The 19,482-nt window shown below is 42.3% G+C and overlaps 2 protein-coding genes across 3 annotated transcripts in view; one reads left to right on the plus strand and one right to left on the minus strand.

Moving 5' to 3' along the window:
- KCTD3 (potassium channel tetramerization domain containing 3) overlaps window positions 1-15,133 on the plus strand; it is a 31,953-nt gene extending 16,820 nt beyond the window's left edge. For both annotated transcript variants that reach the window (XM_025049838.1, XM_025049839.1), the window contains exons 10-17: window positions 1,960-2,047; window positions 2,181-2,297; window positions 4,140-4,310; window positions 7,645-7,800; window positions 10,556-10,652; window positions 12,251-12,435; window positions 12,513-12,651; window positions 13,501-15,133. In XM_025049838.1, the coding sequence (XP_024905606.1) occupies window positions 1,960-2,047; window positions 2,181-2,297; window positions 4,140-4,310; window positions 7,645-7,800; window positions 10,556-10,652; window positions 12,251-12,435; window positions 12,513-12,651; window positions 13,501-14,059 (1,512 nt within the window). In that variant the 3' untranslated portion in view covers window positions 14,060-15,133. The remainder of the gene's footprint in view (window positions 1-1,959; window positions 2,048-2,180; window positions 2,298-4,139; window positions 4,311-7,644; window positions 7,801-10,555; window positions 10,653-12,250; window positions 12,436-12,512; window positions 12,652-13,500) is intronic.
- Window positions 15,134-15,647: 514 nt separating this feature from the next.
- USH2A (usherin) overlaps window positions 15,648-19,482 on the minus strand; it is a 564,162-nt gene continuing 560,327 nt past the window's right edge. The window contains exons 71-72 of the mRNA XM_025049837.1: window positions 17,368-17,586; window positions 15,648-15,737 (exon numbers count right to left, since the gene is read on the minus strand). Coding sequence (XP_024905605.1) covers window positions 15,648-15,737; window positions 17,368-17,586 — 309 coding nt within the window. The remainder of the gene's footprint in view (window positions 15,738-17,367; window positions 17,587-19,482) is intronic.

Below are 19,482 nucleotides of genomic sequence, written 5' to 3' on the forward strand. Positions count from 1 at the left end.
CGGAGCCAGGACGGCAGAGCTTGTAACTCCTCTGTTCGCTGTGGAGCTGGATGATACCGTCACGTCCGTTTGGGAGCAAGCAAGAGAAGAGAAAACAACGTTGGTCTGATGAGGGATTGGAGATGGAATAAAATGGATATGACACACCAAGGGACGAGAACACATAAAGATGGCAAAGAGATCAGGAAGTGAAGTGCCAAGTGGCAGAGAAGGCCTCAGGGATGTCAGGAGACCAGAGGGCAGTAGACTGATGACGAGTGAGAAACGAGAATTGTCGGGAAGAACTTGGCAGTACCGATGCCTGTGTAACCTCACGCGCCCCTCCTGCCCCTGTTCCCCGTGTACTGCGGGCAGGCCTGGGAGAAACGCAGGACTTGGTGGAGGTTTGCAGCGAGAGTTGAGAAGGCTCTCATCCCGGAGCCCATACTCCCACAGGACGAGTGGTTAAATGTTTGCCTTCGATGGGACTTGCCTTAGATGGGGCTGCTGCCACTCTTTCATTGAAAAATGGGTCTGAAGGGAAAGGAACTTAGTGGCCTTATCCATCCCAGGTTTCTGAGGTGGGAGCTGAGGAAGATGAACGTGGGTGGGACACTGGTCAGTGGATGTCGAGAACTTTCCCTCCATCTTCACACGTCTTTGCCCACGTCACTGGAAGTCCTCAGTGTTCTGCTGGGCGTCCTTTTGGCTCCAATGACACCAAAACCTGCCCTTAGATTCGGGGCGGTAACCGAGACTCTGCAGATATTTCTAGTATGACTTAACTGTGTGCGACACTGCAAGGTGCACATAGAAATTAGTGCCGTGTGCACGAACAGCTTAGAGGAATCAATTTCCCAAGTCTCAGCTCTTTTTTTCAATGTTTTTTTTTTTTTCCCCCATAGGAATGGACATGGATTCTGTGCTTTTTGTACTTGAGTTCTGGCAGATACACCCTTCCCCTTCCTCCACGACTCAGAGCGAGCAGGCTTTTCAGTTTTCAGGCTTCACTGCTTTTCTGAACTTTTCCTTGACCTTTGCCCTGCTGCCCACACTGGGGTTGAGATGAGAACCCTTCCTGCCTCCTCCGCGATTGTCCTGCACACCTGATTGTATTGCCTGTCGCACTGTCGTTGCCTTTTCCTTTCTTGCTCACTAGCTTATAAACTTCTGCAGAGCAAAGCGTCATCTGACATTCCTTAGCCAGTACTTGTCCTCTGGGGTAGATGTCACCTGTTTCACGTGCATCTCTGGCCTGGCTCTGCATACGGAAGGTTCATTTCGAGCTTACTGCCACAGCTCTGACGGACATTTTTTTGTTTTTGTTTTGTAGTAAAAATCAACCCCCTTCGCCTTTATCACTAGTACAAGCAGCTGTTAATGTGTAACTAGATTGATTTGCTTGGGAAACTGATTTTTTCCTAGTATTTGAAACAACGAAAGCACATGAGGCCCTGTTTGCTTTACCGTTTCCTTGGAAACAGGTAAACTTGTCAGTGGGGAGAATGAAAAAAAGAAGCTGCCTTTTCAAAGCGATGATGATAAATATCAAGGGAATAGTACCATCTGGGACTCATTTGATTTGTATTCTAGTTCTAACTCTGTCCCTTCCTTACTGTGTGACTTTGGGTCATTTTATCTCATACAGGGAGAAAGGAACCTGGTCAGACTTGGTCTTCCAGTCCTAATGTGTTGTTATGTTCTCATAATCATGTACAGAAAAAAGAGCCTCCTTCTAAATTCTGAAAAGAAAGGGCTGCTGTTGGAAATGTAGTTTTTAAAAAAAGTTTTAGAAGAAATAAGTTCTTCAGAGTTTCTTGTGAATGGGGTGTGTGTGTATATATATATATAGTCCATTCTTTAAGCCTTACTTGAATTGGATATTAGTGTCCTTTTTAGTAAGATAATTTTGGAGAAATTGAGCAGAAAATATAACTTGTAATTGCTGTTTAACATCTAATAATAATCTCATGACTTCAGGTTCAAGACGTTGTTCCCATAACTAGTTACGACACTGCCGGGTCCTTCCTCCTGCTGGGCTGTAATAATGGGTCCATATATTACATAGGTGAGTCTACAGACGTGCCACGTGTCCTGTTCATCACGATTTTTAAAAATGAGAACAAGAAAACATTATCGTTTTTAGTTTTGAATAGAGGCACTATTTGTTTTAATGTTATTTAATTTTGTTTGTTTTTTAGATATGCAGAAGTTCCCTTTGCGAATGAAGGATAATGATCTTCTTGTAACTGAACTGTATCATGATCCTTCAAACGATGCTATTACTGCTCTGAGTGTTTACCTCACACCCAAAACAAGTTAGTGCCTGGCAAAATTACTCTAAGTTCTTGAAGTAGTTTTGAGAATGTGTTTATTTATCAGTTTATTATGCTAAAACTCATGTGCTCCTCCATTTCTATAACTGCCGTACTGAAGATTTCATCTCTATTAGTCTAAAGTTTATACTTGGTTTTATATTGAAATAAAATGTGACAAATAAATAAGCATAATTTCAGGTGGGAAATTAGATCTTCTGAATTATATTTAAGCCATATCATTACAGTATTGACAAATTATTTAAAAAGTTAAATGCACATTTACCTTCCCGTTACACTAGCCGATTTTGTTTTGCAATTAGCTTTTATTTTTTTAATAAAAAAGGGCTCAAAGTATTAATCTCATTGGAAAGTACACTTTTTTCCTTGAGAAACTTTAAGTTATGGGAAAAGACATATCTGGAAGTTCAATATTAATAACTTCCATTGCTTTTCAAGGCCATTGCAATGAAAAGAACTAAGATCTGTAAATTAATTTTTATATTCTAGAATGAAAGATCAACATAAATGAGGAACTTTAAATTTATTTGTAAGGAAAGGAATTCTAGGAAGCATTAATATGTACAGGAAAATTAGATTTGAATTTGTTCCTGGTATAAAATCGCTTCATCGAATTCATAGAAGGAAATCGTCTTTCCTGTGAAAGAAATATTCCTGTGTACACAGAGGGTTTTGCTTGAAATTATAGTAGGATTTCAACTATATTGTGCTAGAACAGTGATCAGCAAACCGTGTTCTTTTTACTAATAGTTTCACAAATTGTCTTTGGCTGCCTTTTGTAGCAGTGACAGAGTTAAGTGACTTCAGCAGAGACAGTGTGGCATGCAGAGTTTACAGTGTTTGCTCTCCAGCCTTTTGCAGACAGTCTGCTGACCCCTGCTCTGGTTGAGACGTGCATTTTTTTCCAGTCTAAATCAGAGGGGCTGCGGGGATGGAGCCACCTTATCGGTTCTTGAGTGTCGCCCATGCCATGCCTTCTCCCTTCTGATTCAAGTACTGGTGGTTCTTGAGTGTCGCCCATGGCATGCCATGCCTTCTCCCTTCTGATTCAAGTACTGGGACGTGAATCAGAAAGAACAGCTCTTAAAGTTAGATTCTGTCCCTGAAGCTTTTTAAGAATATAAGTCACTGAAATCCCTTCTGTCTTTACATATGTGACGGAGTCTGGGCACTTGTGTAAAAACCAAGCCACAGGTGAGCCTGATACGAGCTGTACATTTAGAGAGACGGCATGGGTGTGACATCAGATTGGTTTACGTGTTCCATGGTCAAGTGTTATGAAGCTGTTAGATGGTGTATACAGGACCTGATTATTCAAGGAAAAGTCAATATTGTAGCAAAAGTAAAACATGGCCCTTCTAGGCTGGAAGTAATATGGAGTACTCCTTTAGGAATACTGTCTTGTGTCTTTGGTATTTTTAATATTTATATGTTTTATTAATTCTTTAAATATTTATTGAGTACCCATTATGTCTCGGCCACTCTGTAAGGTGACGTAGAAAAAAGGAGGATTATGATTCAGTCTGTCAACGAGAAGTAGAGATAGACAAGAAAATAGATTATTAGTGTATTATTCCAGTTGCTACGATAGAATCTGATACAGTACAAGGAAGGGGTGAACGACTGTATCTGGGAGTGAGGCTTAGGAATCGACTTGTAAAAGAAAACATGATTTTACGATGGTAGAGATTTAAGATTTCTCTGCTGAGCTGGGTTTGGGGCTGATAGAAGCGGCGAATCCAGCTCCGCCCTTTTGTCTCTGCAATGCCAGCTCGCTCCCCATCCGCATCTAATGTGCCCCCGTCCACTTGTGACTCGGTCTAGGTGTCAGTGGGAACTGGATTGAGATCGCCTACGGTACGAGCTCCGGAGCAGTGCGGGTGATCGTTCAGCACCCCGAGACGGTTGGGTCGGGCCCTCAGCTTTTTCAGACCTTCACGGTTCACCGGAGTCCCGTCACGAAAATCATGCTGTCGGAGAAGCATCTGGTATCAGGTAACGTCGTCTTCTCGGGGCGGGTGAGGAGGTCTGCCTCATCACTCTGCCTTGCGTGGCAGTTTCTCCGCTGTGGATTTGTAAGAGTGTCTTACGTGAGAAGAGCGTACCAAAAGAACTGGTAGGAAAGTGTAATAACCGAAGAAATGTTACGATTGTGTGTAAGGATCGCTTTGATTCTGCCTGGTTGTAGTATACACAGATCTAGGAGGTAGCGTACTTTTTATTGACTCTCTATTCTCATGGCATATTTTATTTCAGAATATTTTTCATGATTCTGTTGAGAAAGGTTTTCATCACAGAAATTTAATGCAAACTTGGTTGTAGTGTCTTAAGGGTCAGAGTTCAGGTTGTTGGTTTACATGTGACTTTGCTCATGTAACAATGTTAAAAACGAGTGCAACCGATGAAGAGATTATTTGAAGAAAACAGTTTGATTTTTTCTTATAGCCATAATTTTTTTAATGTTAATACTAATTAGATACTTTAAAATTAGATACAGATTTTCAAGCTTAACGAGTGGGACAAAGTAAAGTTCTGTTGATGAGATTCACTGTAATCGATGGATTTCTGACAGGCTTTATGAAAGTCAAACTGCGGGCCAGGTAGATCGGCAGAGCTGGCTTTTACACTGTCTTTGTGGGTCACTTCCTTGCCTCAGTTTTTTATAAACATTTTCATACACCAAGTTTCTTTCTATAAAAACTATATAACATAAAAGGTGATACACCTTTCGTTGTCTTCCAGTCTGATCGAATAGCCATGGAGCTGAAACACCTTGTCGGTGAATGAATGCGCGTTCATGTCTGGGTGTAATTACGCCTTTGTGAAACCACCTCTTTAGGCTTCGAAGGCTCACCTCACACTCACCTGCCCCGCCGAGGAGGTCTCTTCACTCTGTCGTCGATCCTTCCTCTTCTGCCCCGTCTGCTGTCGGACTGCCCCAGACTCCTGTCCCAGATTCTCCATTCTTTGTACTTTCCGGGGTGATTTTAGTAGTATCATCTACATGCCAGTGATCCTGACTTTTCCTTCGCCTGCGACCATCTGCAGTCCCAAACTTGTACATCCTGTGCCTATATCTGGTTTTATGTTTAACGGGCATCTCAGAATTAACCTGGATAAAATAGCACTTTTCTCTCTCAAAGCCATGTTAGTACCCATTATCACCATCTGGTCACTTACTCAAGCTGGAAATCTAGGAATCACACTGATCCCCCTTCCCTCCCGTTCTCGTAAGTCCCGTCACATCGGTCAGTGCTACTAGCTTTGCTTCAGGACTTGCACGTGTCACCGGTCTCACCTCACTGTGCCCATCACGGCCCACCCAGCATCGCAGATCGTCCTTTCTAGACCCTGGCTCTTTCCTTGTTTGGGTCTTGCCTCTCTGCCTGCATTTCTCTCAAGGTAACACGCAGCCAGAAAGTCCTTTGAAACCAGATTCTATTCTCATTGGCTTCCATTGTGTGCGGAATAAATAAATGAGCACGACTCTCCTGTTTGCGTCCCGTCTGCCTTCCAGGCTTCTCCCTACTCCCCGTTTCTTTTCTGATCGCTTGTGACCCTAACCCATTGGCTCTTCAAGTTCTTAAAAATGCCTGAGAATCTTTGCACTGTTCTTTTTCTTTAAAGTGTTTTTGTTTGTCTGCCTTCTCCTTGTCATTCAGTTCCTATTTCAGGTCCCTGCTCTGTGAGGCCTCCTCGGCCCCTCGGTCTAAATTAACCGAACCCACCCCGCGGTCACTCGCTTTATCGGTACCTCTGTCTGTTCTCTTCAGACTCATCGCTTGATCGTGTGTTGCCCCCCATCTGCCTCCCTCTTGTAGAATATAAGTTCTGTGGCAGCAGAAACTTGTTCTCACCCTGTTCTCAGCACTTACCATGGTTCTTCGCACATAGATGCTGAGTAATGCTGTCATTAATTACTGTGAGAAAATACTTTTCCAGGGTCGTCGTGATTTTTAAAGGATGTGATTATGGCTTTTAATTTGAGGGTGACAATGTTATTGTAGGGTGTGATGGCAGAGAACAACAGAGTAAAGTTACATTTTAACATCAAATATTTTATAGATTTGAAATCTAAGTAAATTTGTCAAGAAAGTCCAGGTTAGCCAAAAATCTGGAGTATTTCTGTATATAGTTCTCAGCTATGTTAGTCTGCCACCTGGTGGATATCCACGTATATGTAATGGCATTCTTTTTCCTATAGTCTTCATGTATTAAAACATTAGATACAATTAATATTAACAAAATCATCATAATTGCTCATTTGAATCAGCTAAAAATACTTAACTTTTTTCTGGATCCTGGTAAGATTAATTATGAAATCAGGAAACGATTGCCCACGAAGCTGATTAACCAGCCTGGGACTAAATGTCTTCTTTTTACCAGAAAACTGGCATTGAGAATTGAGAATTTTGTTACTTAGGTAACATCTGTACACTTTTTATTCTTATTTCAGTTTTCCAAAATTATATTTCTTTCCGAAGTTTTATTTAAAATACACAATTATGGCATTTTGCCCAGTAGTAAATATGGCATGCATATAAGAAATTGTGGACACGTTCCTAGTGTATACTGATGAGTTCATAGCTCATTGCTAATAATGAATTTTCTGAAATCATAATAAATGGCAAATTAGTACACTTTTGTATTAAAGCATGCCACAAACGTGTAGTTCTTGCATTAATAATACCACTTTTGAGTTTATATTTCTTAATAGAGTATCCAGATAAAAAAGGCAATTTGTTAGGATATATCTCACTATATATACCACTTAATATTTACATGAAAAAATTAAGCTAATTGGAGTATATATCTTAAATACAGACTCTTATTTGATGTAATATAATTCTCAGTTTTATGTGGAATCCTAATTTCCATAATTTAACCGAGCAGGCAAAAGTAGCTAGTTCCTACAAGCTTTTTGACAAATATCATTTGCAAGAATAAATTTTCAGTTGTTTAACATTTGAGTGAAATTAGCCGAACAGTTTCTATGTTAAAAAAATAAATGAGGCAACTTGTCTTCTGTGCAGTCGATCTCAGTGCCTTGTGTCTTGCACATGCTTTTCTGACTTTCCTACCCTACAAGCTACTTTTCTCCTGTATGTTACATTCCTTATATTTGTGGCAAGGTAAACTATATTCAGTTCTTGTTTTTGTTGGCAAGGTGAAAATTATAATTTTAATATAAAGATGTCATTTGCCACTCGAATGTGCTATGATCTATTTAATACAGAGCGCAGTGAAAAAAGTTAAAATGTGCGTACAAGCGACTTGCTAGTGTCCTGAGAGCTGCATTTAACGACTCCCATGTTCTCCCCTCCCCCAGTCTGTGCGGATAACAACCACGTCCGGACGTGGACGGTGACGCGGTTCCGCGGCATGATCTCCACGCAGCCGGGCTCCACCCCTTTGGCCTCCTTCAAGATCCTGTCTCTGGAGGAGACGGAGAGTCACGGCAGCTATTCCTCTGGGAATGACATAGGTGGGTGAGGCCATCCGGGCACCTCCAGGCGCCGTGTGGGCACGCCCGCGTGTGCACGGTAGTGGAAGCCCGAAGGCGAGTGTTAAGTGTAACTTTTCATTTTAAGTGTGAAACTTGTTTAAAACACATTTAGTGCATACTTTTTAAGTCTTCCGAATATACAAACTATAGCATCATTTTCCATTCTTTAACTTTTCATGTAGAGTGTTTCTTCATTTAAATATCTCCAAATGCTAACCATTTTGTTCATAATTGAAACATCATGAAAGCCATGATGGCTATAAACATTTAAATTTTTTTTTTAATTGCTAATTAATCCGAAAAAGATTGAAGCTAGAAAAGGGCTGGTGTTTCTGGATACTGAGAGTCGCTTTGGTGGCACTGCAGTGTCCAGTGGGAAACAGTGTAGCACGTCTCCACTGCATGCTCCGACTGCAGCAAAAAGCACGTAAAGTTAGTTAGGTGTGGCTCCCGGTCCACTATACACACATGTGCATATGGGCGTGCACACACAGTCTTTGTGGAGATCGTATGTATATACACGTATAGATTATATTATATATTAATATATGTAACTTATATAATCTCACTGTATTTTTAATAGTTCTGTAGTACTTACTGCTTAACTAATGTACCTTTCTGATCATTTTGTATAAGCAGAAATTGTAACACTGATGGAAAATGGGAAGGAATACATTAGAATCATTTTGCATGAAACTCTTAAATGTCTTTAAAAAATATAAGCTGTGACTGGGAAGTGCAGGCTTAGTACTTTTGGGAGGAAGATGTCCGGCGCTGTCAGTGTTGGCGGCCACTCTGTGGCTCCAGCCCCCTGCGAGGTGCTGGTCACCGTTTACCGTCTCATTGCGCCAGTAGTTTTTCCAGCTGCACTGAGATGTGATTGACGCACGAGATCGTGCAAGTCTAAGGTATTGCGCCAACTGCCATTTATTGAGCACGTTTGGTCCAGGCGTTGGAAAGCTAAGAAGTGCCGGGAACACGGATGTGCCGCAGAGGGAGCAGTGGGGTAAAAGGCAAACGGTCGTGTCTGGTGGCTGTGCTCAGGGCCCGCGGCGGAAAGCACCGGCAGACAGCGTCACGTCCTGTGCCGGATGCTGTGCTGGATGCTGCACCTGCGCGCTCCTTCATCTTTGCGGTTTCGTGAGGTAGATACTACCCCCCGACAGTGGTGGAGACTGGTGTTCACACAGGACACCTCACAGAGGCTTCAGGTTTGAGGCGTGAAGGTGCAGAAGGTTGTGGGTCTGGGCCGTTCCTGGCAAGGAGAGCAGCGTGTTAAAAGGGTAGAGGCCCAGAGAACCTGGCGGGTTTGGAAAATGTCAAGGTCATTACTTGCTGGTAGGTGGATGAGAAGCATAGGACATGAGATGGGTGGTTATGGGGTCAGACTGGGGCAAGGCCTGTGTAATGTGGAAACAAAGATATTTAGAAACAGCCCTGTAAAACATTTAAAGTGGAACAGAGAGATTTTTTTTTCTTCATAGTTTTATTTAAAAAGGTACCCTAAGATACAGACATACAGACCAGTGGAACAGAAGAGAAAGCCCAGCTTCGGTTGGGGGTGGGGTGGGCTCGAGACTGCAGTGAGCAGGGGAGCGACAGATACGGAGGTGACTGGAAAGGGAAGCAGTGGAGCTCGTTAGAGGGCAGGGAGCCCAAAGGTCCTGCTTTCCATCCCTCGTCCCCTCTCCCGCGTTGAAGATCGGACAGGTCTGAGAATGTTTTGTGTTCTGAAGGTAAGGAGCCAATTTGGGGAGAGGAGTTGGAGAAGCTGTAAAGGGCAAGGTGCAGATCATTAATAGTCGGGTTACGTGACACTCGCGCATCAGTGCAGAGTTTGAAGGGAGGGGAGGTGGTGGCCCCATCGTCCTCGTTTTGGTTATTTTGTTCACCACCGCTACTTCGACTTTGTTTACAGGTTATCAAATGAGAACTCTCATTTCAACATAATTAGACTTTAGAGAGTTGTCCAGTAATTGAGCAGCTGTATGCTTAGTGGAGGATGAGACTATCTGGGTTCATTTCCAGTTTCTTCAAGTGGGTTAGCTTATTTCTTGGTGCCTTAGTTTTCCTCTCTGTAAAATGGAGCTATTACTAGTAAATCCCTTACATGTAAGGTTATAATGATTAAATGGTCCTTTGTAAAGGCTGCACTATGCTTCACAGTGAGCATAAGTATTGGCTACTAAAGATGCTGTTGTTCCATGTATTAGGTATGATTCGCATAAGATAGTTGAGAATATACTGTCTTTAAAAATTGTGTTGTATATCGTGTACTTTTATGAATAATTTGATTTGTTTTTGGCTAATGAGTATAATGGGAAAAGAGATTAAAATTTTATCTAACTTTTACATGAAAACTATGTTCAGAAATTTTCTAAAATGTATAAACCGTTTATCTGCCTTGTCTTTTCAGATTGAAAACTTTTCAGGGTACAGCAGGCTTCTCATTAATTAAATTCTTCTGAAAGATAGTAAATATAAAGCTTATAGCTTAATACATTTTTTTCTAAGCAAATTATTGCCATCAAGTTTTACAGCATTAGTGCATAAAATACAATTTTGAAGTATGTATTTAATTTTTTAATACAAGTTGAAGTACTTGTGGCGCTGCATTTGTGTCTGATTTAGACTTGGAACATAATGCCATAGTGATAGGCTTGGTGTTAATGTTGTTCTTGTTAAATGAAACCATTTAAATTTTAATTTTTGACATTTTCTGTTTGTGACCAAGGGCCTTTTGGAGAGCGAGACGATCAGCAGGTGTTTATCCAGAAAGTCGTTCCCATCACTAACAAGCTGTTTGTAAGACTCTCATCTACTGGGAAAAGGTAATACTTCTCCGTAAACGTTTATGTTCAGAAGTTGCTCTTTCCTTACAAAACATACAGTATTGAATAATTTAACTTACTGATAAAAGTGCTACCAGAAACAATAAGAGACAAGGCTATTCATTACCACGTGATTGTTATAACTTAAAATTAAGACAATATACTTAGTGCTTATTCTCCAAGATATATTTAAGATTCTCAGTGATGCATAGACAGGAAGTGATAGAACGAGAACACGGTGAACGTGACAGCAGGCAGCTGGACTGGGTTCTAATTCTGGCACTTCCTCTTACCATGTAAATGCCACTCAAGTTACTTTGTTGCTCTGAGCCCCAGTCGCTTTATAAAATGAGGTTCAGCTACCTGGGTAGGATGTCATAGGATAAAATGAGCTAAAAACATTTGACGTATATCCGAGATATAGTCCCCAACTGCAATAGGTGCTCAGTAGAAGTTCGTTTCCTTTTCCACTTGATGACTGAGTTTTTACTTTTAAAAAAATTATTTGTAGCCTCAAACACATGGAGTTGTAACATTTCTCTTCTTTTAAAACACAATTTTTTGCATGTCAAAGAAGTGGAAAAAGTAAAATGCCTATTCATAGTTATTAAGGTTATGGACATTCATATTACGGTTACTGACGCTACTGATATTTTTAGTAATTTCTCAGTTACCCTTTAGCATGTGGTCTCTAATTGACATTTTAATTTGATAAATTTTTTCATCAAAGTTCATTGCTTACAGTCATTAGCAATTATTAAATGAATTGATTCCAGAAAATTTTATGTACTAAACTCTTCGTGTCATTTTTTTTTTTAAAGAAAATGTATTAGGTGCCTGTGATGCACTTAGAGACCAAATTATTGTCTTGAGAAATGTTATAAAGCACTGTGACTTAGTGTTCTGTACATGCTTGCTGAAGGAGCTGCCAAACATGTATTAAAACTGCTGTCGTAACATGACATCCTGACAGTGCCGTGTTCACAGCCTTGTTCAGTTCCAAACTCTTGCCTCTTCCCTTAGCTCAGATGGTTAACATTGTGTTGTAATCAACTATAATTTCTGCATGAAAAAACACATTTTATAATTTTTAAGTGATTCCAGAGGAAAAGCTATGTTTATAAATAAACAGAAACTACTCTGCAGAAAATCAGCTTATGAAGCTTATTTGAAGCTTTTTGTTTATAGACAGCTCAGATTCTGAAACAGTTGAATATTATCCTAATGGAGGATACTATTTGGGTATCTCTATAGAGCTACACGTTTTCTGGTTTTAGATTTTTTAAATTTACATTTAAATGATTTCTCAAGATCTTTTCTAGCGTGATGTCTACTTGCTTTGTTTCTTTTGTTTTTATAATTTCCTTTGAAAGAATTGCTCTTTCAGGATTGACAGATTATTTGCCTGATTTCAGTTAAAGACATTGTTTTATAAGAGCTTTTGCTCTAGACTCCAAGAAACAAAGCTTCAGTTTGCCTTGCTTGACCTCTTTCGATCTTTTACATGTGTGGAATATGCAAGTATAACTTTGCAGATATATGAATTATAAAAAACGGCATTCGTCCCTGTGGTTCACACTGTACGCCGTCTCTGACAGAATCTGCGAGATCCAGGCCGTTGACTGCGCCACCATATCCTCGTTCACGGTGCGAGAGTGCGAGGGCTCCAGCAGGATGGGCTCGCGGCCGAGGCGCTACTTGTTCACGGGCCACACCAACGGCAGCATCCAGATGTGGGACCTGACCACCGCCATGGACGTGGTCAGCAAAAGCGAAGGCGCGGGTAGGTTCGCGTGGGCAGGCGTCTGTCGCGGGGTCGGCCGATGGCCGAGTCGTTAATACGAGTGTGTGTTCCCCAAGATGGAGGTGGCCCGACTGAAGAGGAGCTGCTGAAACTCCTGGACCAGTGTGACCTGAGCACGTCCCGCTGCGCAACCCCCAACATCAGCCCGGCCACGTCCGTGGTCCAGCACAGCCGGCTGCGCGAGTCCAACTCCAGGTAGGCTGCGGAGCTGAAGTCATAGGAGTCGAATTGATTACAGTGTCTCCACCAGTTTTCCCCAAAACACATAGTTCTGTTTTTCAAAATTCGTTTTAAATTCAGACTGCGTAGCTACATAATTGTTTAGAAAATTTTACTGAATTTCCCCTGTACATGCATCATATTTTTTTCATAGAAAAAAATTTTTACTCTTTAGGTAATTTTGTGAATTCCTGCTAATTTGGATGCCTATTTTATGTTCAGGAATTCAAAGGAAATTAGAAAAATCATGTGTCACCTTGAATCGCATATGGCACTTTTGTTCTCCTTGCCTCGGGCATAATCGAAGGGATTCTATTATTTTATTAAGGTGTATTATAATTGACATACAATGTTAGTTTTTGATGTATAACGTAACGATTCAGTATTTGTATATATGCACTTTTAATACAATGCCACAGTATTTCTTTTTAGTTAACATATTTGTTAAAAATCTAAAATCTGAACTTAGAGGCAAGTACTGAATATTGGTTTCATGTCAGTTTTAACCACCATACCCCCGAGTTATAAAAATGTTCACAGCGATATAAAATACTATGTATGGTGGCAGATAGATGGGGCGATCACTTTATAAGTTATATAAAATGCTAATCACTGTTATACAACTGAAACTAACATATTGTATGTCAACTAATTAAAAACCCAGTTTGATTGTGACTGTTATTTGCATTGGTAATTTTATACACATGTACACATCATAAATACTTAAGTATATACATAGAAATAAGGATATAGTATTCTTTATATATTTATGAGTAGTTTAATTAATGACATGTTCCCCTGAAAAATTTTGAAAAACTATTTCAGCCTTCAGCTCCAGCACCATGAAACCATCCATGAAGCAGCCACTTACGGCTCCCTGCGGCCTTACAGAGAAAGTCCTCTGTTAGCACGGGCGAGGAGGACCGAGAGTTTCCACGGTTACAGGGACTTCCAGACGGTCGGTTTGAACAGAAACGTAGAAAGAGCTGTGCCTGAGAATGGAGACTTGGGTCCGATGCACGCTGAAGTGACCTGGGCATCTGGGGGGCGTGACGTGTCTGAGAGAAAGTCCCCTGGAGCGGAAGGGAAAGGTGCGAGAGAGACCGAGGGTGGCCTGGAAGCACATAAAATAGCTGAAGCTTTTCTAGAATCCAAGAAGAGGTCTTCAGAAGATGAAAATGAAAATAAGGTGGAGTTAAAGAAGAAAGGATTCGAAGGAGGAGGATTCCTTGGAAGAAAGAAAGTTCCCTACCTGGCATCGTCACCGAGCACCTCTGACGGAGGGACCGACTCACCCGGTACTGCGTCCCCTTCCCCTACGAAGACCACCCCGTCCCCTCGGCATAAAAAGAGTGATTCTTCAGGCCAAGAGTACAGCTTGTGAAAACTCACCAAAAGGAAAGTTCTTTGCTGAACTTGGATTTCAGTGTATTTAGCTTTTACACCAAAACTTCACAAATTAAAATTGGACTTTTCTAGTAGTAGCTTTTTAAGAGAATGACCTGGAGTCAGGAGATAAACTCTCTCTTCTGACCTTTTCAAAGATTTTGTTTTACACGTACATTTAACTGGTGATTTGTAAAGCAGGAGTCCATTTCGATTTGTAGATGCCCCGTGGGTTTTGGACCTGGCGCCCCACATTGTACTAAGGTGGTGCCCGTCCAGATGCGCGTCCCCCAGCGTGGGGACCACGGACTGCAGTCCTCAGCCCCGTGATGCCTGAGACTCACCTTGCATATCCTAAGTGAATCACATCATTTTCTTTGGAACTTAGTCTCTCAATCCTTGTAGTGATTACAGAGTGTTTACCAGATATTTAATGAGGTGCTATGTTTGTGAAAAAATATGTAATTCAAAAACACTAATAATGTAGGATACCAGATTATCCTGTGTAGTAGTAAGTCCCTTAGGATAATTTTAATTGTTGGCGTTCTTAAGTCTTACCAAGTGTCACCAACATTAAATGCCTAAAGTCCATTGAAACTTCTATTAAAGGTGGAGCAATTCTTTTTTTAGACAAGGACAAAGCCATGAGTGTCCAGAAGGAAAAACTTCAGCAGCTGCTAGTCTGCCTTGATTTACGGGCCACTATTTTTTTTTCCAGTATTAATGATCAGTATAATTAGAATGTGGCCGTTTCGTTAAGCTTATGAGATTGTAGTTCTGAATTTTGGGTTTTGGCTGCTGTAAAAAGGTTATTTTGAATATATTTTAAATTGTAAGAATAAAAATTTTTTGTACTTTTCATTTAATTTTAATGATTTTCAAGTTTCTGCAGAAATGATAATTAATTGTAAACTGAAAGCATTAAGCATTTGCTGGTGAAAATGCGTATATTTCCATTCCAAGAAATATGACTGAAGTTTAAATAAATTCTCTGAAGTTTACCATATTGTCAGTGGTTTCACAACAGTTGTATTTATTTATCAATTAAGTCAAATAAAAATGATTAAGACTATGTGCTTTCAGTTATTTCAGGAACAGGTATGCTGTTTAAAATGCATCTACATTTGTTCATCTTTGCTTCTTCCCATAATGGGGAGGGGAGAGGGAAACTTTAATATGTACGAAAACTTACATTGTCAGTGAGGGACACTGGATGACAAAGCATCATTTCTATATTGCTAAGGATTACAATTATCCAAAGACTGACTTAGTTTTTAAACTAGGAACAACTGTGGCCAACTGGAAATTGCCACTGATTATTCCTTTAGCCAGGCCCCTCAGTGCCAAACAGCCAGCAAAATAAGTGTTTTCATAAGGTCGGTACCTTCATTTCAGACAACCAGAAAAATAACATTTCTAAGACCTCTAACAGGAAGAAAAGTTTCCCAAACTCCTCATTTCGTTAAAGGGTTACTCTGTAACGAGCAACAGCCTTTAGCATCTCTGACGCGTCTGTAATAACCCAGTGGGACCGGGGTGTGCAGGCCCCCTTCCAGGCCTACTCACGTTTTGCAGGCTTCCATCTGTTACAGGTGGGTGTCGGTGAACGTGGTGTGTTCCTTCGTCACAGAGCTGAAACCCTTGATGGCATTCATCAGGTCCTCTTCATCCACATACTGAAAATTAAGCCAGTCGTCACTGGTTAGGGTATTGGCCAACTGACAGTTTATCAGTTTAATGTAAAAACTACTCCGTAAGAGTTGTTAAAGGCTAAGATACGCTCAGCACTCTAAGGTGTGGTTCGAGACTGTCCTTCCTTGCCTTCCACTGACCTTATCAAAAGGATCATGTCCCATGGAACTACAGACTGACCCAGAATGTGTCATTTGAGTGTGACTGTGCTATTTCTTAATCTTTCTAAGCCTCGGTTTTCTTATCTAGAAAGTGGGAAGACAATGCAAGATGCAGTTCAAAATTGCTACCCACTCTTACTGTATTTGTACGTATTGAATAGGGTTGGTAATATTGGTTATAATGTTGTAGTGAACAGGTAATTTGGCATCTTCAAAAGCATCCGCTGCATTGATTTGCACACTGCCTATTAGTAGTGTCGAAAGCAAACAAAAGTGGCAATATTGGCATAGTGGAGAATGGGGTTTCCGCAATCAGACAATGTTTTTAAGATCCCAGTTCCACCAAAAAATATACTGTGTCCTCGGGGAAGGACACACATGCATTTAAGTCTTCAGTGTGTTAGGTTGAACCATATGAAGCTGCCATTTTGCATGTCAATTATGACCAGCTAACAATTCCTTCTGTTTCAACCAAATATAATTCTGCTATTTGGAAACTTTAAATTTGAATCAGAATCATGGAATTTGGTAATCATATTAACATCAAGGAGGCCTGTGATCTAAACATGGATATTATGCATCATCATTCTGAACAAGCTGGAAGGACTGTATTTTATTTTTTTACTTATTGGAACCTGGAGCCAGGAAACTCAAGACTCTCCCTTCCTGAAAGTCATCGTTTCTTCAGTGAAGGAACAGTGAGAACTTGGAAAGAGATGAGGGAAGTCCAAACGCAGAGGCAGATGGTTGAAAGAAATGGAGGTGACTAATTCTGCCTCTGAGGAATAAGCAGAGGAGCTAAGTTTTTAGCTGGCTCCGTTTATTATCTCCCTATCCCAAAGGAACAGCACATCAGGCAGGCGGCATAATGAAGACGTTTGATGCTTTTGTAAAAACGCTAGGATTTTACTCATTTCAGCCACTAGGGGCCCGTAGCAAATAATAGATGATGAGGTTAACTCTCAGAATTATTTGTACTGAAGTGAAATTATGAACGATGAAGTTCACGAACAGCAACAAACTCATCTACCACGATTTTCTGAGCTTCCTGGAAAGGAACCATTGAGCCTGTTGACTCTTCCCCCGCTTTTCTCTAAGTATAAACCAGAAGGAAAAAGGTGATTTTTTTTTTTTTTTTTTAAATAAAACATGTCCCTGTACTTGTGCTGGAGTCTAGGCCATCTTTTAGTTTCAATGTCCCCAGTCCCCTCTGCCCAAGTTAATGAAGTATATAGCCTGTTTGTCTCTTTACTTACTTATTTGTTCTGCACTAAAAAAAAAAAAAAATGACAAAGTGTCTTCCCTGCTCCTCAAACAATGACGACAAACTGAAAACAGTACAGATGGCTACAGCGTGCTTGGTACACGGTCAGGGGGACGCAGCACCACGCTCTCTCTTGGCCACCATTCCTGGGATGTTTAGCAAAGGCTCTGGGTGAAGAAATCGACTCACCAACCCGTTGTCGTGGCCCATGATGGTTTCCCACAACGTGCTGTCCATCAGGACCTTCTTGTCCTGAAGGTCCATGAGCTGGCTGACGCTGCGGTGGAGGGGGCCTTGGGAGCAGGTCTGGCTGGTCTGGCTCTGCCTTGGAATGCGAAGTGCGGACAGGCTGCGGCCGCTGATGCTCAGGCGCGCCCCAGCCCGGCGGGGCTTGGCATCGGCTAAGCCCTGCCGAGCAAGGCACTGCTGGGGACCAATGGTGAAAGAGAATGGAAAATCGCATCACACACTGTCAGTGAAGGAAACGCCGCTCCGCAGCCCCCTACGCAACTTGGCTGATCTGGAGCACTGTGGCCGGACACTTTTTTGCACGGAGAGGGCCATGGACCAGGGCTCAGGCCCTTCCCTGCAGACGGGCTGGCTGTAGCGCCGGCCGGCGGGGTGAGGGTGCTACAGAGCGCATTAACGACGTGACCGCTTCATGAGCGCCCCGCAGAGCCTTCTGAAGACACCGCTTTGCCAGGGCAGTCAAAGTGAGCTGTGTGCTCACACAGTTCCCTTCCGCTACACTTTAAAATCCCTGACTTTGTGTAGGCGAATGGATTCCTCCCTCTTTACTCATCCCTAGTCATTCCCCTTGTTATAGGATTCCAGCATCCAAAATAAATAAGGTCCGATATTAACATCAGAAAGACAAATGCACTGTATGGTTAGGACTGAGCATGCGCTGTAAGAAAATCTAGCTAGTCCCATCAATGAAATACGCCTTTCTACTGTGCAGTCCACACACCATGCCAAAAGATCATGCGTTCGCGCAACACACAGGGCTACCTCAAAGTGCATGGTGTAACTTTTCAGGGTCACATTGCTTGACACATCAGATATATCAGCCACAGAGTCAAACTGGAAACAAATGGGAAGGCATCAGACAGTGTCTGGAACATTTTAAAAGACATTCTTCGTGTTCGCCCAGTGACAGAGCATAATTGCACACTCGTACATTAAATTCTGTCCTGAGATGTGTGTGTATACACACGCACACACACATCACCACCACCAAGTCACCGCTCCATGGCTGCTTCCCACCACAAACTACAAACCAGACGCCTCGAAGGGACTGCTGCCCTGCCCCCCAAACTTCTGCTACTGCTACGTAGGCATGGGAAAGAGGAGAGATCTGGAAAGTGGACAAAGCTGCCGTCCAGTCACTGCTGGAACAGTGTGACTGCTGTGGAACTGACTTATGCTAAGACACCTTTGGTCTTTGTCTCGTTTCTAGTGCAGAGCTCCTACCCCCCAGAATTTCCTAAGGAGAGAGCAGCAAAGGGGTCTTGTCATGTTAATGAGGTGATCTTGGGACCGCACCTAAGGGTGGGGCTGGCTGGCTGCTGAGAGGAACCACCTTGTGGAACCTTTAGTCCCACGCCCCTGCTGTGGCTGGAGGCTGAATCAGTGGCCTAAGGTTTAAACAATCCTGCCTGCCTAAGGAAGCCTCCACAAAAACCTCAAAGCACAGAGCGCTGGGTTCAACACAAGAAGATTCAGGAGCGGGGCCTGAGGCACGGAAGCTTCCTGCCCTTTGCCCCTGCCTCGCCCTGTGCAGCTCTCCCAACCCTCTGTTCCAGAGTTACATCCTTTCATAATAAACCACGAATCCAGTAAGTAAGATGCTTGAGTTCTATGAGCCACTCAGCAAATTCATCACACCCAAGGAAAAGGTCATTAGAACTCCCAGCTGTAACTGGTTGGTCAGAAGCCCAGGTGACGACTTGGACTTGGACTTGGCATCTGAAGTCGGGGGCGGGAGGGCAGTTTTACGGGGCTGAGCCTTTGACCCGTGGGATAAGCAGTGTCAGAACTGAGCTGAACTGTAGGATACACAGTCGGTGTCAGAGAATTGCTCATGGGAAAAAACTCCCCACGAGTTGGGACCAGTGACCAGAACGGTGGCAGCACAGGACACCACGGGCTCAGACAGGGTCTGCGTGCCAAGTGTCCCCTCAGGCACACGCAGCCCTTCGGCACGCACCTCGGGAGCAGAGTGGTGTCTGGTGCGAATCAGACGCAGCCTTTCTGCGTGCAGGCAGGCACAGGCCACAGCAGTGACCATCGATGTCCGTCACC

The sequence above is a fragment of the Pteropus alecto genome, unplaced genomic scaffold, assembly GCF_000325575.1.
Source record: "Pteropus alecto unplaced genomic scaffold, ASM32557v1 scaffold65, whole genome shotgun sequence".
Lineage (NCBI taxonomy): Eukaryota > Metazoa > Chordata > Mammalia > Chiroptera > Pteropodidae > Pteropus > Pteropus alecto.